The following is a 27807-nucleotide window of genomic DNA, read 5'->3' as shown; positions in this document are numbered from 1 at the left end:
AGGTACTGGGAATTCATCCACTCTTGCACATAGCTTTCGGGCAGAATTCTCTTACTCGCAGTTGTATTGAATGTTGATTGCCACCCTCACTGCCAGTTCCTGTGGGTCTCAGGAGCAGGCAAGGATGATAGGGAAAGAGGGAAAGGAGGTCTCAATCAAATACTATAGACATACCATCCCTTTCCTTTACAGTCACCTTAATTCTGAGAATATGGTACAACTGAGCTTCTAAGTTTACAAAGGTGTCTGTGCTTTCCCCAAGATTCACTCATGCAGGAACCGAACGAAAGCTCTGTACACGACAGGTGTGGCTAATGACGCTGTCTGTCTGCTTGTGGCTGGAGAAGGAAATAATGTCAAAGAGTCAGGAAAGCTGACGCAATATGTTTCAAGTCACGTGGAGACCAAGATGATCGTCTTTTGACAAGTGAAACTGCGCGGTTTGTTCTCTGTGCAGTATTGATGACCGTCTCTTTCAGTCGATTGACGTAACCAATATTCCTGCCGACCAGTGTTTTAAAGTGAAGGGGACAAACGGCAACGCGCTTTTCAGATCCAGAGCCAGGAATCGTGAATTTCTGGAGGAGATATTTCAAGAAGAATTATCTCTATTCATCTATCTATCTATCTATCTATCTATGTCTATCTACATATCTATCCATCTATCTATACATGTATAACGAAAATATTCAAGCCTTTCCCTGATCTGATGCCATACACTATTCATTTCTTATTGGACAATATACTACTACCAACTAGTAATTTGATCCCTTAAAACTAAACTCATCCTCAACATATTTTTTTCATAAGGTTGTGTCATCATCATCCCTGGTTATGTACTGTAGAATATCTTTCACGTACTTGCACACTGCCTACAAGACTCGTGTATTCTACACGCTGCACCTCTACGCTCTATCGTGTCATGTAGCTAGCGAGGGAGACACGGAGTTGACTGGTCAATAAGACACAGAGACATTGGTAAATTACAGAGTATAGAGACAGGCGCATTACCAGCAGTTAGGTTCACACGAGTTAAAACAAGTCGTCTCTCTCTCTCTCTCTCTCTCTCTCTCTCTCTCTCTCTCTCTCTCTCTCTCTCTCTATTGTGGCCTCTCCTAGCTGTGGAGCAGAGAGAGAGAGAGAGAGAGAGAGAGAGAGAGAGAGAGAGAGAGAGAGAGAGAGAGAGAGAGAGAGAGAGAGAGAGAGAGAGAGAGAGAGAGAGAGAGAGAGAGAGAGGTAAAGAAAAAAAAAATGATGCATGCAGATCAGGGAATCGTGGATGGGTTATTGACAGTCGGAATGACTCGCTCAGCCCCCCTCAAAAAAAAAATTGACTGGGAGACACAGTGGTGTGTGACAGCGTGTGCAAAACCCCACTGTTTGGATACCCTAGACCAACACACGTGCAAAAAAAAAAAAAAAGGCAGCAGCGGACTTGGTGGTTCTCTTGTCCTTCCAATGGGAGCGTACGAACGGGGGCGAAATACTCCCTCATCCCAGACATATTTTCCCACATCATTTTCACACGTCTCTATTTTTAGGGCGGAGGCACCACCCTCCCCCTTCTATTTTTTTACCCCCTAGCGTGTCACATGTAGCGTTGGTAGTGGGTGGTGTGTATATCATATATATATATATATATATATATATATATATATATATATATATATATATATATATATATATATATATATATATATATATATATATATATCTTTTTTTTTTCCATACGAGAGTGTGGGTTCTCCTGGTGAGGCCCAGAGGGTCGAATGCTCGACACATGACCAAATGATCAGGTGTGGTGACTGGTGAGCGTGGAGGCATCGATGAGGGCGCTGGAGGGATGGTTGTTATGTGGGCTGTGTGAGGTTGACGCTTGAGCAGTGCACCTTAAAGGTAAAGCATAGTTTCTGATTATATATATATATATATATATATATATATATATATATATATATATATATATATATATATTGCAATGGGTCACAGTGGCGTGCGTGATCGAGTATTTGCTGATAACAACGAAACAACACGCTAAGTTCCCAAGTGCACTTTCGTGCAATGATCACATCGTCAGGGGAGGTACAAGAATGAGATTGAAGACGTACAACAGTCACTTCATATACAAAAGAAGAGGCGGAGCTAAGACACCATTGGTAAACAAGTGTTCCAAGTTATAGTTGTTCGGGTTAATGGCGTTCGGGTCTGGCATTGTGCCTGTCATGAATTCTTATTATTTACAAACGGTTCCATGTCCTATTCACCTAATAACATTCTGTGTTATGCTCGTTTGAGGGGTCTGGTACGATCTTTAAATATAGGCCACTGAATGTGAAGCAGGGAGGGTCACCTTTTAATATCTACTGAAGTAAACATGGTCAGATAGGGAGAATGGTCTAGTGGTCTTACAGAGAAATTAGCGTCGACCATATTGAGGTGGGAGTGCGTTAGGAGAATCTATGCTTCGGGTGTTCGCTGACTGCTTGCGGTCGCTAGGAGGCTCAGTAATGGTTGTGATGGCTTTGTTGTATGTGGTTTGCAGCTTTGTTATATTTCCTTTTGACAGTGTGGATGACCAGGGAGGTGAGGCATAGTTTACGATGGAGGGGGGTAATTTGCTTGTGAAGGGGTTCCCGGACTCCGCCGTGAGTGAAAAGTCACCTTCCGCGAGGCTTGTATCATCATTTCTACACGAGAGGGAGTTCGGTCTCGTTAAGGAACTTCTCATTCCAAAGGAATCCACCATTTCCTTGCTCTTGATTGGAGTGCAGCCTTGAAAATTTAGTAGCCCCATAAAAGGGGACCTGGGTTGTATAAATCAACACACACACACACACACACACACACACACACATATATATATATATATATATATATATATATATATATATATATAATCACTTTTTTCTGAACATTTGTACACACTCAGGCAACTATTTTCAGAGCAAATGAAATGTCATTAATTTGGGGGACAAAAGAGGATAAACAGATTATTTTTAAGTATGTATTTGCAATTGCCTTTGTATGTAAATACTCATATTCCATTCTGCAAATACTCTTTCCAAAATTGCTTTTCACAAGTGGATGGCCAGTTAATTCCTGTATTACTCCCCCCCCACGCCACCCCACCCAAAGCATTTATCATAATTCAATTATTACTCTGGTTCCACATCCCGATACCCCACATTACACTTACCATTGCTCATTGCTAAACAAAGAAGGAGAGAGAGAGAGAGAGAGAGAGAGAGAGAGAGAGAGAGAGAGAGAGAGAGAGAGAGAGAGAGAGAGAGAGCACCCTTGAACAATCCTTTACCTCTCTGCTTATTACCTGGTGAAGACAACTTTTCATTTATTCTTCAGTTCTTTTCACCGAAGTCCTCCATTACAACAGATGGTTGGCTGCGTATAAGAGAGAGAGAGAGAGAGAGAGAGAGAGAGAGAGAGAGAGAGAGAGAGAGAGAGAGAGAGAGAGAGAGAGAGAGAGAGATAAGGTCTCCATAACTTCTAGAATATCATTCCATCAGTAGGTGTATTCGAAGGATTCAGTTGTGAGTTTCTTCATTACTAAGTTCCATTATTACCTGGTACCTAGCCCCGTTCTTCATTGCTAAGGCAAAACATGGCTAAGCTAATAGTGCCTAGTTGCGTTATTCATCGCTAAGCCATAGTCCCTAGCCCTGTTCTTCATTGCTAAGCCATAGTACTCAGTACAATTATTCACTGCAAAGTCCTATTACCTAGTACCGTTTTCCATTACTAAATCTTAGTAACTAGTATTAGATACCTGGTACCTTTATTCATAGCTAATTCCAAGTACCTAGTACCATTTTCCACTGCAAGGTCCTAGCACTCACTACCATTTTCATCCTTTCTTAAGTCATGAGACCTGGTACCAAATACCTGGTACTTGGTCCTGGGTGAATCCTAGTTTCTTTATTCTCCAATACCCGGCGACTACATGTGTTCATTATGGGTCTGGTAAATGAATACGTTCTGCCAGATACATGCGTGTGTTCCAGCTTTATGAATGATATATGACAATGATTTATGTATAAGTAATATATGATATATAGTAATGATCAGTATATGAATGATATATGCGAGTGAATTATAGAGAAATGCCATATGATGACAATGACTTATATATAAGTGATATGTGATTACGAATTATATACAGACAATGATAATGATTTATATATGAATGATATACGTCAATAATGATATATGATGATCATTTATATATAAACCCGTAAATTTGGTTATACTTTTACCATCTAGCTTTCTTGCATTCATTCTTACGTTCTAGAAAAAAAAATCTGTCTAAATCCATTTGGTTGCCCCTTTTGATATTTCTAATTCGATTGATGTTTTGGTTATGTTAGTATACCATTTGTCTATGATCCAATTCCACCTTTCGTATATACAATCTTTCTTTGGCTTAAGCTTGCACCTTCACTATCATTGTTAGACTTCTCCTTTACCCTCGAATTCCCCGTTTAGCCTGGTGTATTCAACCGTGCACAGCGGCAGAGGAGAGAAGGAAAGATAAAGACACGTAGAGAAAAAAAAATATATCGGAAAATGTTGCAGTGAAGTTTGGAATCCGGTATGGAGAGGATCAAGGAAAGGGGGTGGGGGAAGGGAGGAGGGAGGAGGAAGAGAGGGTTGAGGATTGAAGAGAGAGGCGAGTAATCCCGCCCTCCTCTTTAATCCCTTTCAGCCAATAACGGATGGTGACTTGGCTTCACCTGAAAAACACTCGCAGACTCGAAGGGTCACCTTGCGTCATTTGGAGTTTTTCGCTGGGCGTTCTGCAAGGCAGCGTTCTGCTTCCTGCAAAACTTATACCTTTTTTTCACTTTCCCATTTTCTCCTCTTCGTTTTTCAGCTCTTTGCGCGCTTCAGATAAGACCAGAGACTCTGATGAGAACTTTTTGTCCGTGACTGAAGCCTTCAACATATTGTACGTCGGCCTTAGCTCAATCTATATTGGTCTAACCTAAAACTAGATCCCGAGATGTATAACCTGCCACCATAGCTCAAAGTACTTCAATGAATATCACTCTGGAGCGATTATTATCTACATCAACTCACTGTCTCCTGGGTACACCTGAACACACAAGAATCTTCAATTGACGATCATCTTGAGCAATCTAATCGTCCATATAAAACACTAGATTCCCCCTTCTTGTGTCACTTAAAACCCTTGAATCCCATTAGCCCACCATGAGTCTAGTCAGATCACATTTGGCCAGAAATCCTATATGGGCTCAAAATGGTCTACTTCAGATTACGTTCAGTGATCTTCCTTCATCACTTTTAGATGGATGCTCCACTATTAGCCTCATCTGGGCTCAGGACAAGTGGAAGGCGCTGTTTATTGAGGATACCCGAAGAACTCTTGGTTATATAAAAGCTTTCTGAGTAAAAAATGGGTCAAATTTGGTATTCACTAAATTATCACTGGCTCAAGCACTGATGTCACCTTGAATATGATACAGGATTTGAGACAGCTTTTCTGGTACCAGGTACAAACAAAATGTGTGTGTGTGTGTGTGTGTGTGTGCGTGTGTGTGGTGATACGTTGATTACATTACTCCGCGATGATACTTATGATTGTGAAATCGCAATTCAGTAGTTCATATAACATCATTTAACACGTAATTTTTCTATAAATGCAACATTTCATATTTCACGGCGACAATCCACCTCATCAGGTGCAAACAATTCATAAAACTTTTGTTTTCTTAAAGACTCAACACCACCATGAAAATTCCGTGTCTCCTCTCTCATTCTCCCGACAACACACTGCATGTTTACCAAATGTCGTCCAAGCTGCGTCTCTTCGTTGTATATCAACTGACTGTTATATTTCTCTCTTGTGTCTCCCCTGATGATGTGATTATTACACGAAAGTGCACTTGGGAACTTATCGTGTTTCATTTCCCCCGTGGACTCATAGGAATATACCTGATCACGCGCACAATTGTGGTCCCTTCCAATATATATATATATATATATATATATATATATATATATATATATATATATATATATATATATCCCTGGAGATAGGGGATGAAGAATACTTCCCACGTATTCCCTGCGTGTCGTAGAAGGCGACTAAAAGGGGAGGGAGCGGGAGGCTGGAAATCCTCCACTCTCGTTTTTTTTTTTTCTTTTTTTTTAATTTTCCAAAAGAAGGAACAGAGGGGGGCCAGGTGAGGATATTCCACAAAGGCCCAGTCCTCTGTTGTTAACGCTACCTCGCTGATGCGGGAAATGGCGGATAGTTTAAAGAAAGATATATATATATATATATATATATATATATATATATATATATATATATATATATATATATATATATATATATATATATATATATATATATATATATATATATATGTGTGTGTGTGTGTGTGTGTATGAGTGGATGGGTCGTTCTTCCTCTGTTTCCTGGCGCCACCTCGCTGCCGCGGGAAACACAGGGATACAAAAATGGTCAGATTAACTCTTGAAGATCTCTAAGAGGGGTCGAGACTGTATTCAACCCCTCTCCATGCAATATACACGTGAGGAACAGAAAGGGAAAATTGTGTGTCAAACGACAAGGGGGGTGAACAGACGAAGGGACAATGTCGCTATATGACGGAAACCTTAGGGTGAAAGATGGAAGGAAAGTCTATTTTGTTGCTATTGCACTTCTGACGTGGGGGGGGAAGACGCGTCTGGGAGGAAGGTGGAGGAGAAGCGATATATATATATATATATATATATATATATATATATATATATATATATATATATATATATATATATATATATATATATATATATATATATATATATATATTATTCCTGGGGATAGGGGAGAAAGAATACTTCCCACATATTCCCTGCGTGTCGTAGAAGGCGACTAAAAGGGGAGGGAGCGGGGGGCTGGAAATCCTCCCCTCTCGTTTTTTTTTTAATTTTTCCAAAAGAAGGAACAGAGAATTGGGCCAGGTGAGGGTATTCCCTCAAAGGCCCAGTCCTCTGTTCTTAACGCTACCTCGCTAATGCGGGAAATGGCGAATAGTTTGAAAGAAAAAGAAAAAAGATATATATATATATATATATATATATATATATATATATATATATATATATATATATATATATATATATATATATATATATATATATATATATATAATGCCTACCAAAGGAAGTGTTATTTAACAGCTATGTATTTACTCTCATTTCCATTACGAGAACATAACCTGAGACAATTAGTCTAATAATAACCAGAGTACGCCAGAGTGGGAAAGAAAATTAGCAATTTCAAAAAACTAATTGTCCACCGGAAGTGCTCATTTCGCATCTCGCATTAAGGCCATATTAATACTAATTATCTATTTATATAATACATATATAATACTTATAATATTTATATAATACTTATAATACTTAGTGACGGATGAGGCTTTTAGCAAAGGGCAGGGCTAGCGGGTAGCGCTCACTGTAGCAAAATCTAGCGTTGCGTGGAACGAGTCATGTGGCATTCTATGTTTCCTAATAGTACGTGTGAGGTAGAGTGATCGTACGTTCGCTGGACTAACAATAGCCAGCAGCCACCTGATGTTGGGGTAAGGTCGAGAGATAGAAGACAGCCGCCTGGGGTAAAAGGAGTGGAACTTGACAGCCTCTGAAGAGCTAGATCACTGCCCCAGCCTTCACAAATCTTCCTGATACACCGATGTGAGTAGTGTTGCTAATGTCCATACCTACAACCTGCCTACTACTTACAACCTAACCTACCTACAATGTGACTGCCTCCCTACCTACCTACCAATCGAGAGAGAGAGAGAGAGAGAGAGAGAGAGAGAGAGAGAGAGAGAGAGAGAGAGAGAGAGAGAGAGAGAGAGAGAGAGAGAGAGAGAATCATCGCAAAATGTCATGTGTGAGCATAAAGACCCTAACATTTGCACGCTTAATATTTCAATGAATATTTTACGAGCTTAAGCATGCAAATTAATGTTTTAATATTTCAGTGCTAGTTTCATTAGATATGTGATTGATGAATGCATCTACGTGCACAAAGCCTACACGTTAAGTACCGTGTTTATAGCATGTGCCACATACATACGTGAAACCTGTGACATCACCCTACACTTCGTAGGTGTCAGAGGACGACCCACAGTAAATGTATCGAAATGTTGATGCAAGGATCGAGTATCAGTGATTTTGGAGATTTGGATGAGGTTGAGGTTTAGAACTGAAGGGCATGAGGTACGTACGTATACCTGGTGTGGGTGGAAATAATGAAGAGTTTGCTGAGTCGTGTACTGAAAAAAGGATTGGTGACTGGGAATACCCATGGTTTGACGAAAAGTAAAAGATGCTTACATAAGTATACGTGGTTAAGTGAAGTTTGGGATGGGTGGAAATTACTGGGTTATGTACTCATTGAGAGGTGTTTAGAGGAGGATTAATGATATATAACAAAATGAAATAAGTGATAAAGTCCAAAATTCATTAGAGAAGAGATTAAAGGTCAAAGGTGAGATATATTTTTATAGTGTGAGAGTCAAAGCCAGGAAGGAGAGAAACACATTAAAATGATAAAAAAAATATATTATGATAGGGATGTGAGATGTGAATATATATGAGATGTGAATATATCTGAGATGGACTGTGAAGTGGTGGGTTATATCATCATGTTTTGGTGAAGGTGACTGTGCAACTTTGCACTGGCTTCTGGGAAAGAGGAAATGATACAGGTGGAAGAAAGCAGGAGTGAGTGAGTGAGCTCGCAAAAGAGCTTTGTGTGTAGAAAGAATTTCCAAGAAGGACTGGGTGATGAATGGTGCAAGGTGTGAGTAAGTGAACCAAGAAAACTGGGTGAGGAGTGGAAAGTATCAAATAAAGTAGTACGTACGTGTACGGGTAAAGTGTGTGGTATGCGTAAAGTTGGAGTTGGGTATATGGGAAAGGGTAGTGAGTTGTAGGAGGAGGTAGTTAACTTGCAAAGTAAGAGGAAATGTGAATGCTTATAGGGAAGGAGTTCGTGTGAATTGGAGATGTACAAGAGCAAGCGTCAGGAGGCCAAGAGGAAGGTCTAAAGGCTGAGAGAAAAAGGAATAATGAGTGATGGTATGAAAGAGAATTGACAAACTTCAGGGTGAATAAGATAATTTTGGAATAAGGTGAACAGTTTGAAGTGAACAAGAGAAAAAATGAGAGGATCAGTGAGTGAGAGCTGTTGGAGAAGTGGTAAAAGGCAAAGAAGAAATAAAAAAAAGATAGAATGAATATGTAGAAGGCATGTTGAATGTATTATATCATAGGATGGCTGATGTGGTGTATGTGAGGGCAAAACAATACCAAAGAAAAGAAGGCGGACGTGTTGGAAATGAAATGACAGAAGACAACATTCTGGGTGATTAGGTAGGGTTGTCCGTGTAAGGGAAGACGGTGTGAGAGATGTGTGATACTAACCCGGACGAAATGGTGTGGTTTTTAAGGAAAGCATGAACGAAAGAGACTGACCAAGAGGCTGTAGAGAAGTCTGAAGTGGAGGGAACAAGGGAGGATGGAAGACCCAGGAAGAGATAGAAGGATGGAGTGATAGAAGATATGAGTCGTCGGTGCCTGAAGGTACAGGTGGGTAAGAGGCATGAAAGGGAATATAGCAAAATGAAGCGTTGCGACGTACAGGGTATGACGTGCTGTGAATGGATTAAATCAGGACATATTAAGTGGTCAGGGAAAACCATGTAACAGTCTGTGGTGCATGACTGTGCCTAGGGGGAGGGGTCCCCTCTGGTTTTAGGGTATTACATAGAACAGATAGAGTAGATGTGAGACGCGTGGCCGCTTTACTGTTCCCGGCGCTACCTCGCTGAAACGGGGAACAGCGAACCAGTGTGTGTGTGTGTGTGTGTGTGTGTGTGTGTGTGTGTGTGTGTGTGTGTGTGTGTGTGTGTATCTATCTATCTATTTGTATATATATATATATATATATATATATATATATATATATATATATATATATATATATATATATATATGAATATATATATATATATATATATATATATATATATATATATATATATATATATATATATATATATTTTTTTTTTTTTTTTTATACTTTGTCGCTGTCTCCCGCGTTTGCGAGGTAGCGCAAGGAAACAGACGAAAGAAATGGCCCAACCCCCCCCCCCATACACATGTACATACACACGTCCACACACGCAAATATACATACCTACACAGCTTTCCATGGTTTACCCCAGACGCTTCACATGCCTTGATTCAATCCACTGACAGCACGTCAACCCCTGTATACCACATCGCTCCAATTCACTCTATTCCTTGCCCTCCTTTCACCCTCCTGCATGTTCAGGCCCCGATCACACAAAATCTTTTTCACTCCATCTTTCCACCTCCAATTTGGTCTCCCTCTTCCCCTCGTTCCCTCCACCTCCGACACATATATCCTCTTGGTCAATCTTTCCTCACTCATTCTCTCCATGTGCCCAAACCATTTCAAAACACCCTCTTCTGCTCTCTCAACCACGCTCTTTTTATTTCCACACATCTCTCTTACCCTTACGTTACTTACTCGATCAAACCACCTCACACCACACATTTTCCTCAAACATCTCATTTCCAGCACATCCATCCTCCTGCGCACATCTCTATCCATAGCCCACGCCTCGCAACCATACAACATTGTTGGAACCACTATTCCTTCAAACATACCCATTTTTGCTTTCCGAGATAATGTTCTCGACTTCCACACATTTTTCAAGGCTCCCAAAATTTTCGCCCCCTCCCCCACCCTATGATCCACTTCCGCTTCCATGGTTCCATCCGCTGACAGATCCACTCCCAGATATCTAAAACACTTCACTTCCTCCAGTTTTTCTCCATTCAAACTCACCTCCCAATTAACTTGACCCTCACCCCTACTGTACCTAATAACCTTGCTCTTATTCACATTTACTCTTAACTTTCTTCTTCCACACACTTTACCAAACTCAGTCACCAGCTTCTGCAGTTTCTCACATGAATCAGCCACCAGCGCTGTATCATCAGCGAACAACAACTGACTCACTTCCCAAGCTCTCTCATCCCCAACAGACTTCATACTTGCCCCTCTTTCCAAAACTCTTGCATTCACCTCCCTAACAACCCCATCCATAAACAGATTAAACAACCATGGAGACATCACACACCCCTGCCGCAAACCTACATTCACTGAGAACCAATCACTTTCCTCTCTTCCTACACGTACACATGCCTTACATCCTCGATAAAAACTTTTCACTGCTTCTAACAACTTGCCTCCCACACCATATATTCTTAATACCTTCCACAGAGCATCTCTATCAACTCTATCATATGCCTTCTCCAGATCCATAAATGCTACATACAAATCCATTTGCTTTTCTAAGTATTTCTCACATACATTCTTCAAAGCAAACACCTGATCCACACATCCTCTACCACTTCTGAAACCGCACTGCTCTTCCCCAATCTGATGCTCTGTACATGCCTTCACCCTCTCAATCAATAACCTCCCATATAATTTACCAGGAATACTCAACAAACTTATACCTCTGTAATTTGAGCACTCACTCTTATCCCCTTTGCCTTTGTACAATGGCACTATGCACGCATTCCGCCAATCCTCAGGCACCTCACCATGAGTCATACATACATTAAATAACCTTACCAACCAGTCAACAATACAGTCACCCCCTTTTTTAATAAATTCCACTGCAATACCATCCAAACCTGCTGCCTTGCCGGCTTTCATCTTCCGCAAAGCTTTTACTACCTCTTCTCTGTTTACCAAATCATTTTCCCTAACCCTCTCACTTTGCACACCACCTCGACCAAAACACCCTATATCTGCCACTCTGTCATCAGACACATTCAACAAACCTTCAAAATACTCATTCCATCTCCTTCTCACATCACCGCTACTTGTTATCACCTCCCCATTTACGCCCTTCACTGAAGTTCCCATTTGCTCCCTTGTCTTACGCACCCTATTTACCTCCTTCCAGAACATCTTTTTATTCTCCCTAAAATTTACTGATAGTCTCTCACCCCAACTCTCATTTGCCCTTTTTTTCACCTCTTGCACCTTTCTCTTGACCTCCTGTCTCTTTCTTTTATATTTCTCGCACTCAATTGCATTTTTTCCCTGCAAAAATCGTCCAAATGCCTCTCTCTTCTCTTTCACTAATACTCTTACTTCTTCATCCCACCACTCACTACCCTTTCTAAACAGCCCACCTCCCACTCTTCTCATGCCACAAGCATCTTTTGCGCAATCCATCACTGATTCCCTAAATACATCCCATTCCTCCCCCACTCCCCTTACTTCCATTGTTCTCACCTTTTTCCATTCTGTACACAGTCTCTCCTGGTACTTCCCCACACAGGTCTCCTTCCCAAGCTCACTTACTCTCACCACCTTCTTCACCCCAACATTCACTCCTCTTTTCTGAAAACCCATACTAATCTTCACCTTAGCCTCCACAAGATAATGATCAGACATCCCTCCAGTTGCACCTCTCAGCACATTAACATCCAAAAGTCTCTCTTTCGCACGCCTGTCAATTAACACGTAATCCAATAACGCTCTCTGGCCATCTCTCCTACTTACATAAGTATACTTATGTATATCTCGCTTTTTAAACCAGGTATTCCCAATCATCAGTCCTTTTTCAGCACATAAATCTACAAGCTCTTCACCATTTCCATATATATATATATATATATATATATATATATATATATATATATATATGTATGTATAAAAGCAAACTAGATAAATGTAATATATATTGAAATAAAATGAGCCTTAGAAAAGTTCAAAATTCCTGTATAGAAGAGAGTAAAGGCCAAAAATGAAGGAAAAATGTTTATAAAGTAAAACTTAAAGACACGAAGAAGGAAAAACACAGAAAAAATAATCATAAAAAGAACCTACAGTAAACCTTAAGTATCCAAAGGTAATAATAAGATGGACGAAGTGAACTCCATCCAATGTGAACGGGTCCCGCTAGTGTATAATGACTGTAAAGTTGAAGAGACGTATCCCATTCATCTAAACTTCTTGATCCCAGTAGGTTAATGAATGGGTAAAAGGGGAGGGGTGTTGTGAGGGGAAAGTGTAGGGAATGATGGCGTTTTATGAGGGGAAAGTGGTTTATGAGAGAGGAAGGGGGAGAGTGGTTTATGAGGGGAGAAGGGGAGAGTGTATTTATGGCTGTAGAGAGGAGAGTGGTTTATGAAATGGAGTGTGGTTTATAAGAAGGAGGGGGGGGGGGGGAAGTGGTTCTATGAGGAGGAAAAAATATGGTTTGAATGAGGAATTTGGTTGTCAACAAAGAGAGAGAGAGAGAGAGAGAGAGAGAGAGAGAGAGAGAGAGAGAGAGAGAGAGAGAGAGAGAGAGAGAGAGAGAGAGAGAGAGAGAGAGAGAGATTTATGAGGGGTGAGTGGTTTATGAGGGAAAGAGGGAATTGGTTTATGAGGAAAAGAGAAGAGGGCTTTATGTGGGGGGGAGAGAGAGAATAGTAATGAATGAGGAAAGAAGAAACGCTTTGATGAGGAAAGAAGTTTCTTATGAGTGATGTGGGAGACGGTAGTTTCTTAGGAGGAGAGACGATGGTTTATGAGGGCATGGGAGACAGTAGATTGTGAGGGAAGGAGACATAGTGGCTTATGGGGGGGTAGGGGAGAGGATAATCTGTGAGGTGAATGGAAAAAAGTAGTTAATGGGGAAAGATGAGGTTGCATATGAGGGTCGGTAGTTTATGAGAGGGTAAACCGTAGGTTATGAGACGAGTATAGAGGACATTGGTTTATATATATAGATAGAGAGAGGATAAACTAGTCCAAGGAGAGGGAAGAAGAGGCATGTGGTTAATGAGGAGGGGCAAATAATGGTTTATGAGGAAACTGAAGAGAATCTGTCACCAGGTGTGAGTATGTATGCCTCATGAAGAGAATGGAGGCAATCTTAGTAGCGTGTGAGGGGGAGGGGAGGGGAGGGGAAGAGGAGGAAAGGCAGCCTGGTTTATGTGAAGAGGGGAGACGGTTTGTTCATGAGTAGTTCATGAGGTAAGAGGAGAGAATGGCGAAGAATGGAGATAGTGGTTTATGAGGGAAGGGAAAGTAGTGGTTTATGAAGGGTTGGGGGGAGACGATGGTTTATGAGGCGAAGGGAGAGAGACAGTTGGTTTACGAGGGGAGAGGGGGAGGTGCAGGTTTATGAGGGGAGGGGAGCACCGGATTATGCATGGAGATGAGGAGGAGGAAAAAAAAATATAGAGGAACTATGGATAATGAGAGAGAGAGAGAGAGAGAGAGAGAGAGAGAGAGAGAGAGAGAGAGAGAGAGAGAGAGAGAGAGAGAGAGAGAGAGAGAGAGAGAGAGAGCTGGTACAAAAATGGATGAAAGCTACAGAGAGTCAGGGGTAAAAAAAGAAAAAAAAGTGACATTAGAGACAGAATTTGATATATGTCCACTGTCGGGAGGGGGGGGGAGATGAAGATTGAGTTCGTGAGATGAATGAAGTGGGGTAGGAAGATAGAAAAAAATATTAGGAAAATATGAAAAAAAAAAAACGAGTGCAAGCTTGTAAGAAGTGTAGAGGGAGACGATAATGATAGAAAAGAAAATAAGAAAAATTGATACATACCGTCAGAATGAAAGGAAAGAAGAGTTGTGTAGAAAATGAAGGTTACGACTAAAGTCATAACAGTGTGATAGAAGATGGACGTAGTTATGGTCAAGATATAAAAGTATGAAAGACGATGGACGTAGTTATGGTCAAAATATAAAAGTATGAAAGAAAATGGACGTAGCTGTGGTCAAAATATGAAATCCTGAAAGAAGGTTGACGTATTTCTAGTCAAAATATTAAAGTACGAAAGAAGATAGACGTAGCTGTGGTCAAAATATAAAAGTATGAAAGAAGACGGACGTAGTTGTAGTCAAAATATGAAAGCATGAAAGAAGGTAGATGTATTTATGGTCAAAATATTAAAGTATGAAAGACGATGGACGTAGCTGTGGTCAAAATATAAAAGTATGAAAGAAGATGGACGTAGTTATGGTCAAAATATTAAAGTATGAAAGAAGATGGACGTAGTTATGGTCAAAATATTAAAGTATGAAAGAAGATGGACGTAGTTATGGTCAAGATATAAAAGTATGAAAGAAGATGGACGTAGTTATGGTCAAAATATAAAAGTATGAAAGAAAATGGACGTAGCTGTGGTCAAAATATGAAATCCTGAAAGAAGGTTGACGTATTTATAGTCAAAATATTAAAGTATGAAAGAAGATGGACGTAGTTATGGTCAAGATATAAAAGTATGAAAGAAGATGGACGTAGTTGTAGTCAAAATATGAAATCATGAAAGAAGGTAGACGTATTTATGGTCAAAATATAAAAGTATGAAAGAAGATGGACGTAGCTGTGGTCAAAATATAAAAGTATGAAAGAAGATGGACGTAGCTGTGGTCAAAATATAAAATTATGAAAGAAGGGCGACGTAGTTATGGTCAAGATTGAGAGAGATTATGAATGAAAATACACATATTAAGGTCAAGATTAGAAAAAATAGAATAGTACGAAAGAAGACAGGCGTAGCTCTGGTCAAGAATAGAAAAAAGATAGAACAGTATGAAAGAAGACAGGCGTAGCTCTGGTCAAGATTAGATAAACGATAAGATAAGATATGAAGCGAGACGTATTGATGATTATAATACAAAACAGAATATAAAAAGGTATGAAAAGTACAGACTTAAAAATGTGGTAAAGATATACAGAAAATGCAGGTATGAAGGAACGTAGACTTAGCTATGGTCAAGAATAGAATAGATATACTATTGTTGATCTACGGAAGAGTGACGGAAGTATCAAAAACTTACACGACATAGAAGAGATAGATCAAAACTTACGGGGAGGTGACAGAGGGAGAGGAAGATTGACACAGCGTGAGCGGTTAAAACGTTTGCTGACGACAGGAGTGAGTGAGTGAGGCAGAAGTGGGGGGTAGTGGGTGTGTTGGCGGGGCCGAGGGAGAGTAATGTTTACTCATAAACACAGTGTTAGGGGGAGAGAGTGGCATGGGTTTATGGATGAGGGTGAGAGAGAAAGAGAGAGAAGGAAAGTGGGGGGGGAGGGCCTTTGATAACCATCGCTGAGGAGTTCTGTGGGTATGTTACCCACGAGAGAGAGAGAGAGAGAGAGAGAGAGAGAGAGAGAGAGAGAGAGAGAGAGAGAGAGAGAGAGAGAGAGAGAGAGAGAGAGGAGAGTTTGTGTACCTGCGTTCATACCACCCTGTGGGACAGGATGAGAGGGAGGGAGGGAGTAGACAGATGTTTGGGAAAAGGACAATCGAAAGGGGTGAGGGATAATGAGATTATGGGACGAGGGAGGTGGGAAAAACAAGAGAGATTAGGGTATAAGAATATTGACAATGAAGTGAGACAAAGAGGAGGGCAAAGATAAAGATAATTTCCTGGGAAATGAAATTCATAAAGGAAAATAAATGAGATTGCTCCGGCGTACCCTAACTGCGTGAAAAAATAAGGAATAGATATTTTTCTTAAACTTATATACTTTTTCCAGACCTTTATATATATATATATATATATATATATATATATATATATATATATATATATATATATATATATATATATATATATATATATTCCAATGAGTCCACGGGAAAAATGAACCACGTAAAGTTCCCAAGAATGGCCCATCCACTCATACACACACACACACACACACACATACACACACACACACACACACACACATATATATATATATATATATATATATATATATATATATATATATATATATATATATATATATATATATATATATATTTTTTTTTTTTTATACTTTGTCGCTGTCTCCCGCGTTTGCGAGGTAGCGCAAGGAAACAGACGAAAGAAATGGCCCAACCCCCCCCCATACACATGTATATACATACGTCCACACACGCAAATATACGTACCTACACAGCTTTCCATGGTTTACCCCAGACGCTTCACATGCCCTGATTCAATCCACTGACAGCACGTCAACCCCGGTATACCACATCGCTCCAATTCACTCTATATATCGCTACCTCGCTAAAGCGGGAAATGGCGAATAGTTTAAAAGAAGAGAATATATACAAAGATCCCACTGGAAGATCAAGACTGACTATCAAAATGACGCGAACGCTGTGTTTGCTGACGAGATATCGTGTACGGTTTAGAGCACCATGAAGATGGCCAAATCATCCGTCTCTTTCAACTGGTGATTTATTGCTTGACGTTGTTGGCTTCAATGACCCTGGTAATAATAATGAACAAATCGTTTTCTTTTTCATTTTACAATTATTTTTCATATCATTTCCTTTTTTCTTTTTCATGTAAGCGGAGACGGCATGGGCAAGTGAGTGATCGCCCTAATCAAGGTCTCATTTGCTGTGTGTCTGTCTGTCTCTAATCAGTAAATCCGTCTCTAAATCTGTAAATCCGTTCACATCCATTCTCTAGCTGTCATGTGTAATGTACACAACCAGGCACCACAGAGTTTTGCTTGGTTTACTCCAAACACTTCACATGCCCTGGTTCAGTCCGCTGACAGCTCGTCTACTCCATTATAACACGTCGTTACAATTTACTGTATCCCGTGCACGCCTTTCATCCTCCTGCATGTTTAGGTCCCATTTGCTCAAAATCTTTTCCACTCCATCCTTCCATTTCTAATCTGACCTCCCCTTCCCCTTGTTCTCTCCACTTCTGACACATGTGCCTTCTGTGTCAGCCTTTCCTAACTCATTCTCTCTATATGTCCAAACCATTTCAGCACACGTCTTTCTTACCCTTTCAGTCACTAATCCATCAAAGCACCTCACATAAACACACTATCCCTATCCACCCTCCTCCTTATCTATAACTCATTCGTGCCGTCTATATAATATTGTTCAAACATACCCATTTTTGCCCTCCCAGACAACGTTCTCTTTCCACATATTATTCAGCACTCCCAGAACCTTCACCCCCTCCCCCAACATAAGCTCACTTCTGCTTCCATTCTTCCATTCGCTGCTAAGTCCATTCCCAGATATCTGAAACACGTCACTTCCTTCAATTTTTCTCCATTAAAATTCGCACCCAAGCTAACCTGGCCCTCAATTTATTCACTTTCACTCTCAACTTTATCCTTTCATACACTCTTCCCAACTCAGTCACCAACTTTTGGAGTTCTTATCATCCGCAAACAACAACTGACTCATTTTCCAGGGCCTTTCATCCCTCCACAAGTTACACATTCGCCTCTCTCTTCAAGACTCTCTCATTTACTTCCTTCACTACCCCATCCATAAATGGGGACACCATCCACCCTTGCTGCAGACCGACCTTTACTTGGAACCACTGACTCTCCCCTCTTCTTACTCGTATACAAGCCTCACACCCTTGATAAAAACTTTTCACTGCTGCTGGCAGTATTCCTCCCACGCCGTATATTCTTAACACCTTCCACAAAACATCTCTATTAACCCAATCACATGCCTTCGCCAGACCTATAAATACCACATACAAATTCATCCATTTTTCTAAGAATTTTTCACGTCTATTCTTTAAAGCAAACCCGTGATCTACACATCCTCTACCACTTCTGAAACCACACTGCTCTTCCCCAATCTGATACTCTGCACATGTCTTCTCTCTCTCACTCTCAGTCAATACCCTCCTGTTCAACTTACCAAGTACACTCAACAAACTTATACGTCTGTAGCTTGAACACTCACCCCTATCCCCCTTGGCTTTATACAATGGCACTCTACATGCATGATGCCAATCCTCAGGCTCCTCACCATGATCCATATATACACTGGAAATCCTTACTAACCAATCAACAACACAGTCACCCCCTTTCCTGATAAATCCAACTGCAATACCATCTACTCCAGCAGCCTTTTCGCATTCTATCTCCCGTAAGGTTTTTCACCTCCTCTTCTCTCTTTACCATACCACTCTCCATAAGTCTCACTTCACATCCCACCCCAACCAGAACACATTCAACAATCCCTTAAAACTCTCACTCCATCTCTTCCTCGCTTCATCACTACCTGTTGCCACGTCCCCTTTAGTTCTCTGCACCGATGTTCCCATTTGTTCTCCTGTCTTTCGCACATTAGTTACACCTTCCAAAACATCTTTTTATTCTCTCTAAAGTTTATTAACACTCTCTCACTCTAATTCTCATCTGCCTTCCTTTTTAACCCCTGCACTGTCCTCTTGACCTCGTGCCGCTTTCTCTTATACATATCCCAATCATTCTCACTCCTTCTGTGTATGTACCGGCCAAACGCCTCTCTTTATTTCTATCCGTGGCAACTTGACTTCATCCCACCATTCACTACCCTTTCTAATCTGCCCACCTTCCACCTTTCTCATGCCACAGGCATCACTTGCACATGCCATTATAGTTTCGCTAAATACCTTCCATTCCTCACCCACTCCTCTCGTTTCATTCACTCTCACCTTTTGCCATTTTACACTCAATCTCTCCTGGTATTTCTTCACACAAGTCTCTTTTCCAAGCTCACTTAGTGTCACCACTCTCTTTTCCCCGACACTGTTTCCTTATTTTCGAAAACTTACTTTTACTGATATATGTTTCTTAGGGTCTTATGAATCTGGGATCCTGAATTCTTAAATGAAGAAATCTATCACATTCATGATAATGCAAGAATATCTAGTTATCTTTAGGAGGATATTGACAAATGCACGGAAAAAAAGGCAAGGAAAATCGACTAATGATACGAGAAGAAAGACGAATTCAGGAAAAGAAATATTTGGGTTCAGTCCTATGGTAAGGAATCTTCACCTCTTGCTAGTGTTTTGAAACAAACTAATATTAGTTTTCGAATACGAAAACACCATAAGGAATTCCTTGATAAATAACAGACCATCATCTAATGGGAAATCAGACGTCTACTCTGTTCCAAATAGAGTCTGTGAATAATATGTATATTAGCCAAACGGGTGTATCTTTAAAGGGGAGGATTCAACAGCATAGATATTCAGTAAGGACAGCCTCGAAATCAAAAAGCAATATTCAAACATACAGAAGATTATCCACGTCAAATGAATTGGAGTCAAAATCTTTTTTTTTTTTTTTTACCATGGGTCCCAGAAAGACTTATTATGAAATCCTCTCTTAATAAAGTTAATAGCACCATAAACATGAATAAAGAAATGTATATATTAGATATATCTGACGTCCTTTGCCAGGTAGAAGGACGGGTCACTTTACCGTTCTGGTCAGTCTTTCCATGTTTCTCAAATCATCTGTTCCTTGTTTCCTCAGCTGTGGTGGTCTGATTCTGTATACGTTCTCAAGTTCACATTGACCCTAGCCTTGGAAATGGCTTGAAACATGGTCGAATACTTAGAGCTTGTGTTAATTTTTTCAGTGAGTTTATATATATATATATATATATATATATATATATATATATATATATATATATATATATATATATATATATATATATATATGTATATATATATATAGGCTCATATATAGAGTATTAAAAGGAAAAGCTAAAAGGGTAGCGCACCTTGGTAGTGTGGAGCCATAGGTAGAGACGGAAGGTGTGTGTGTGTGTGTGTGTGTGTGTGTCTGTGTATGAGGGGGTGTGAGCGGCGGGATGCTCCTAGTACAGCACGGACCTCCAGCGGAGTCGGACGGTGCTGCGGAGCTCTGCCTGCAAGTCCTCCCCTCCCGACCGTCCGCGGCGATTCTCCCCCGCTCGCTCTCTTTCCCGAATTTCTCTCCTCCTCCTCCTCCTCCTCCTCCCCTCCGAGGGTGATCCATTTTCAAACTTCTGGTTGATATACTCTGAAGTGACAGCCATTTAATTTTTTTTTTTTTTCATTGTGAACGTCCAGCAGTTCAATCCCCATCCTCCCTCCCCCCCCTTTTTTTTTTTTAAGAGCGCCCCCCCCCCGAGTGTTCAAACGTCCGTGTGTGTGTGTGTGTGTGTACGCGCGCCCGCCCGCGCGCGTGTGTGTGTCTATCACTTATCAATTCGTCTTCACGCAGAAGTGCGCTCTCCTCCTCCCTTCGCCTTGGAGTGTCTGTGACCATGAGGATATTAACAGTTTCGGCCAGAGGTCATCATCATCACACGTCGTCATCATCCCACCTCAGATGATGCAATGATGACCCCCCATTCTTCAGGTCCTCGGCTCTCTCTCGTACCATAATATAGGACTGGCGACACGCACCACCTGAATGAGGACGGCTGTCGTGGACTTCGACTAGCTATCTACGTTAGCAGCGGCGCTGCTGCTGTCCTTTGGTCGGCGGAATAAACGAGGAGAGAGACAGACAGTGTAGGGGTACGTGTACGGTGTCGCAAAAAAAGGAGAGGAAAAAAAAAAAGAGAGAAAAGGATAAGGGAAAAAAAAAAAGTCGTCCCATTCAGGTTCACGAAAGTGATTCCAATTCATTCATCGACCAGACGCCTCAGCCAACGATCGACCAAGATCTAGTTATCTCTTTTTCTGTCGTTCACTCTAATTGATGTCTCGTGTGTGTCAAAATGTTTCATCTGAGTGTTGTGTACAGTCGGCCCAAACCGTAGTGATCAGATAAGAGAGAAAAGAAGACAATAGGGGAAATAAAAGTATCACAGAAAAAAAAAAAAAAGAAATATTGATGATAGTTAATTCCTTGGTGGGAATATATAATGTGCTTGGCCATAATGCAAATGAACTTGCTCCATGAGAAGACGACCGTAGGGCCGCTTCTGCTGCCGCTGGTGCTGCTGGTCTGCTGTCTGCTCAGTCCTGGCTCCTCCGAGCAGGACTTTACCAACGGTGAGTGCACACAGAAACCCTGGCCTTACTCCTCCCTCGCTAGTGCACACAGACACCCTGGCCTTACTCCTCCCTCGCTAGTGCACACAGAAACCCTGGCCTTACTCCTCCCTCGCTAGTGCACATACAATCCCTGGCCTTACTCCTCCCTCGCTAGTGCACACAGAAGCTCTGGCCTTACTCCTCCCTCGCTAGTGCACATACAATCCCTGGCCTTATTCCTCCCTCGCTAGTGCACATAGAAGCCCTGGCCTTACTCCTCCCTCGCTAGTGCACATAAAAGCCCTGGCCTTACTCCTCCCTCGCTAGTGCACACAGAAACCCTGGTCTTACTCCTCCCTCGCTAGTGCACACAGAAGCCCTGGCCTTACTCCTCCCTCGCTAGTGCACACAGAAGCTCTGGCCTTACTCTTCCCTCGCTAGTGCACATAAAAGCCCTGGCCTTATTCCTTCCTCGCTAGTGCACATAAAAGCCCTGGCCTTACTCCTCCCTCGCTAGTGCACACAGAAACCCTGGCCTTACTCCTCCCTCGCTAGTGCACATAAAAGCCCTGGCCTTACTCCTCCCTCGCTAGTGCACACAGAAGCTCTGGCCTTACTCCTCCCTCGCTAGTGCACATAAAAGCCCTGGCCTTACTCCTCCCTCGCTAGTGCACATAAAAGCCCTGGCCTTACTCCTCCCTCGCTAGTGCACACAGAAGCCCTGGCCTTACTCCTCCCTCGCTAGTGCACATACAATCCCTGGCCTTACTCCTCCCTCGCTAGTGCACTCAGAAGCCCAGGCCTTACTCCTCCCTCGCTAGTGCACATACAATCCCTGGCCTTACTCCTCCCTCGCTAGTGCACACAGAATCCCTGGCCTTACTCCTCCTTCGCTAGTGCACACAGAAGCCCTGGCTTTCCTCCTCCCTCGCTAGTGCACACAGAAGCCCTGGCCTGACTCCTCCCTCTCTAGTGCACACAGAAGCCCTGGCCTCACTCCTCCCTCGCTAGTGCACACAGAATCCCTGGCCTTACTCCTCCCTCGCTAGTGCACATTGAAGCCCTGGCCTTACTCCTCCCTCGCTAGTGCACATACAATCCTTGGCCTTACTCCTCCCTCGCTAGTGCACATTGAAGCCCTGGCCTTCCTCCTCCCTCGCTAGTGCACATACAATCCTTGGCCTTACTCCTCCCTCGCTAGTGCACACAGAAGCCCTGGCCTCACTCCTCCCTCGCTAAGCATCGCTCGCCCTCTGCTAGTGATGGGTCTTCCCAACAGACATCTCTGAACTCTACCTACTAACCTCCACCCATCCACCCACCCCCAACCTTTATGTCTTCACGCTGGATGCTAATGGCGCTTTCAGATTAATTGCCTTCAGGAAGGAAGGAAGGAAGGATGGAAGGATAGAAGGAAGGATGGAAGGATGGAAGGAAGGATGGAAGGATAGAAGGAAGAATGGAAGGAAGAAAGGAATTCCTCAATACCGTATGAGCATCACCTGTCCCCAAGGATATATATATATATATATATATATATATATATATATATATATATATATATATATATATATATATATATATATATATATATATATATATACATGATTGCCTGACGTTAAGTCGGAGACTCATGAAATACTTAAGTAATTATCTAGTCATTATAATCTCTTCACTTTGTTTTATTCTCTGAGGAAAAGATAATTTAAACATCCAGGAAAAATGTGCCCTAATTGATGTTGTGAAGGCGAGGGATCTTTTTTTAGGTCTGTGAAGGATATGAAAACGAAATTACGAGGAACAAATCTATCCCTTCAACTTCTTTGGATTACTTCTCATTTTCTTCTTTTTTTTTTTCCTACCACATTGCGTATATGTTAGGGACTGAGGCAGCAAGTGAGTGTCTTACAGGAAGAAGTGCATTTTGACGAAGCACTTGGGAAATGAATGATATGAAGACGTACGTACACTCTTAACACGAAAGTGAATGAGGACTTCTACATATAGGAGCATATGTGCACGTACATGAAAGGAAGAGAAAAATGGGAAGCACATGAAATCATATACAAAGAGGGTATAGCGCTCGCGCAAACAGACAGACAGACAGACAGACAGACAGACAGACAGACAGACACACACACACACACACACACACACACACACACACACACAAAGTGGTTAGCTTTGCGACCAACCAATCTCATGGCCCCGGGGTGGGACCCCGGAGAGGGTAGCTGTCTCATAGCCAACCCAACTCTTCATCCTCTTCTTTTGGAAGGAGGAGGAGGACAAGGGGGTCGATGTGGGTACCTGGCTGAAGTGGGGCTCTATATGTGTGTATATACACAAGAATAAGACTTGGTATATACGTAAGTGTAAGAGACGGGGCAACACGAGCGTAAAACTCTCTCCCCATAACACACAAATAGTCATCACACACACACACACACACAAACATACACTCACACACACACACACACACACACACACACACACACACACACAAGACGGGTTTTCGTGGAGGTGCTTAATGGTAAAGAAAATGGATTTTACCAGATTTTACTTACAAACTCCCGGGCAAGGTAAATTGGATCATAAGGAAAACAGAGGTTGTGAAGAATTTGATAAATATAAGAGAAAGTTTGGTGTATGATCTATATATCTATATATATATATATATGCATATATATATATATATATATATATATATATATATATATATATATATATATATATATATATATATATATATATATATATACATTCATTTATATTTATCATACTTTGTTGCTGTCTCCCGCGGTGTTGTACCTGTACAGGTGTGGGCCCTGGATGGAACCGTGGGGAAGAGGGTGGATCTGTCAGAAATGAAATGTCTGTGGACAATACGTGGTGTGAGGAAGATGGAACGAACAAGAAATGATAGAGTAAGAGGGAGGTGTGGCAATAGGGGGAATATGCAGGAGAGAGCTGAAGAGGGTGTGTTGATATGGTTTGGACACAAGGAGAGGATGAATGAGAAGAGGTTGACAAAGAGGTTAAACATGTCTGACGAGGAGAGAATCAGGAGAGAGTGGAAAATAACAACAAGGTGGGTGGATAGAGTGGAAGATGCTTTGAGATATCAGGGCCTTGAATATGCAGGAAGGTGTGAGGCATGAATGGGATAAAGCGAATTGAAGCGATGTGCAATACAGGGGACGTCGTTGTGTCACACGACAAGAAGAGGATTCAGATGTTACAACGTATTTCAAATAATCCAGATATAGAATCTAAGGCGTTATATGGCCATGTGCAAAGAATGGAAGACACGAGCTACGCCAAAGGATCATATCAAATGTACCCAAGAAAGATGAGGTTCAGCAAGACGACAATCCTAGAACGAGATGGATTAAGGGGATCAAGATCTCGCTGGAAGGAAGAGCGGGAAGACATTGGAAGAAGTTGTGGAAAACAGAGAGTACGACGTTAGGAACGTGTGGAGGAAATTGACTGGGAGGTCGGCAGATAGCAGATTTCCAGGACTCTACTCAGCGTCTGGCGAGAAAAAAGGAATGAATACACACACACACACACACACACACACACACACACACACACGTGTATACATATATATATATATATATATATATATATATATATATATATATATATATATATATATATATATATATATATATATATATACATATATATATATGTGTGTGTGTGCGTGTGTGTGGTTTGCGTATGTGTGTTTACATAGCTCAACTGATCTGAGCGACAGCCACTTACAAAGACTGTACTTATGCCGCGCCATTAACAAATATTCATGGGTGATAAATATAATTGAAAACACACCATAACAGTTGGTCTAAAGAGCTCCAGTATAGCTCAGGTAGTGTGGTATGAATTACCACCAAGTATGTCCTGCTGATATACGATATATATAACAGAGTATCAATATATGTTTACTGCTTACGTTAATTTGTATTAGGGGTATAAACTGACATCTATCTACATCAAATATACATTCTAATGTATATATATATATATATATATATATATATATATATATATATATATATATATATATATATATATATATTGGCATCCTGCAACGAAGAATTTCAGAATCGATCAATACTGAATATGGATGAAATTCAGTTCAGGAAAAACGATATTGATAATCTTCAGAGATCGTCTCCCAAATATCACGTGCAATGATCTAGTCCCTGAAACGTGCATCTTTATCATCTGGAATATCGAACGAATGATAAGTATGCCGTGTTCTCTGTCATGGGAGTTGAAGCAGCTATATGAGGCTTCGTTACACTGAAGCAGTGATCACTGACCACTTATGAGCAGCGTTTCGAAAAGGATGTATGTGCTAAACGACGACGACCCAAGGTATATCAAAGGGCCATCTAGGATAGTGAGATAATGCTCTTCGAAGTAGCTTGAATACCTGAAGGAAGTGTTCAAAATCCTTTCGTCGGGTGGACATCATAACTCGCCTCAGCGACCTAGGTAATATGAGAGGCATAAAAAGGCCCACTCCTCGGCGGCCCTCCTTCCTTCCTCCATCCCTCCTCCAAAATAAACCCACCAACCAACAACAGAACAAACAACTATCCAATGTAATTAAGGGGGGGGGGGGAAAGAAAAAACAAAAAAGGGACAAGAAAATGATATGAGTCTGAATTACGAGACCTATACAGTAATATGTGTAGAGAGTGTCATCATCCCTTCTCGAAAAAGGTGTGTAATAGTATAAGCCCTCGACACACAACAGCTTAATGAAGTGTCTGTGGGAGGTGAGGCGTATGGCGTGGTGTGTGGTTAGGTGCAGCTATGCGCTGTGCTGTGAGCTCTCGACACACTATGGTTTATGCCGAACTACATCAGTCATCAAACATGATATACGCATATATTTTTTTTTTTTCATACTATTCGCCATTTCCCGCATTAGCGAGGTAGCGTTAAGAACGGAGGACTGTGCCTTTGAGGGAATATCCTCACTTGGCCCCCTTCTCTGTTCCTTCTTTTGGGAAATTCAAAAAAAGAAATGAGTGGGGAGGATTTCCAGCCCCCCGCTCCCTTCCCTTTTAGTCGCCTTCTACGACACGCAGGGAATACGTGGGAAGTATTCTTTCTCCTCTATCCCCAGGGATAATATATATATATATATATATATATATATATATATATATATATATATATATATATATATATATATATATATATATATATATATATATATATAAATCTAATTTTGTGTGTGTCTGTGTGTGTGTGTGCTTATGTGTGCGTGTGTGTGTGTGTGTGTGTGTTCGACGGTATCATGATTATCGTAGATCAAGAACCTCGTACGACAATAACAATACTATGAGGTTATTCCCCGTGCCTTTATGGAACCTGTAGTTCCTGTATAATGTGTAGTTTACGGCGGCAGCGTTACTTGGATGTTAACGAAGGCTGTTGTGCACAATGCCATTACAGCATGAAATTAAGGCAGGCTTCATAGGGAGGAGGGGAAAGGGGTGTTCGATTACATTTGTTGGGATGACGAAACATTGACAATTTGATAAGCGCATTCTCCTCAAACGCTTGGAGATCCAGTGATGTTGCCTAATTCGAACAGATCATATCCCCCAAAGTGACATGAATTTTTCAACCTGCTTGATAAGAACTGATCCCTGGGTTCGCCTTTCACTATGTTGCATTCATTTCCAGTGAGTTTATCTGAAGAAAGAGAGATCAATAAAGATAAAAATCATATACCTCAGGGCTTTGGGAATAGCATATGGACAGAATGGACCTTTTTTTTTTTGTCTGTTTTCGTGGCGCTACCTCGCTCATGCAGGGGATGGCGATGCTGTTTCCTGTGGGGCGGGGTGGCGCCGAGAATGGATGAA

The 27807-nt window shown here is 41.2% G+C and overlaps 1 protein-coding gene across 1 annotated transcript in view; it reads left to right on the top strand.

Annotated features, from left to right (window-relative positions):
- Positions 1 to 20768: 20768 nt before the first annotated feature.
- LOC139754411 (uncharacterized) overlaps positions 20769 to 27807 on the top strand; it is a 132081-nt gene continuing 125042 nt past the window's right edge. Inside the window, exon 1 of the mRNA XM_071671690.1 lies at positions 20769 to 21928. Coding sequence (XP_071527791.1) covers positions 21799 to 21928 — 130 coding nt within the window. The 5' untranslated portion in view covers positions 20769 to 21798. The remainder of the gene's footprint in view (positions 21929 to 27807) is intronic.

Source organism: Panulirus ornatus, chromosome 17 (genome assembly GCF_036320965.1).
Source record: "Panulirus ornatus isolate Po-2019 chromosome 17, ASM3632096v1, whole genome shotgun sequence".
Taxonomy (NCBI): Eukaryota; Metazoa; Arthropoda; class Malacostraca; order Decapoda; family Palinuridae; genus Panulirus; species Panulirus ornatus.
Note: the sequence above shows the minus strand (reverse complement) of the source record. Positions and strands in the feature narration are given on the sequence as shown.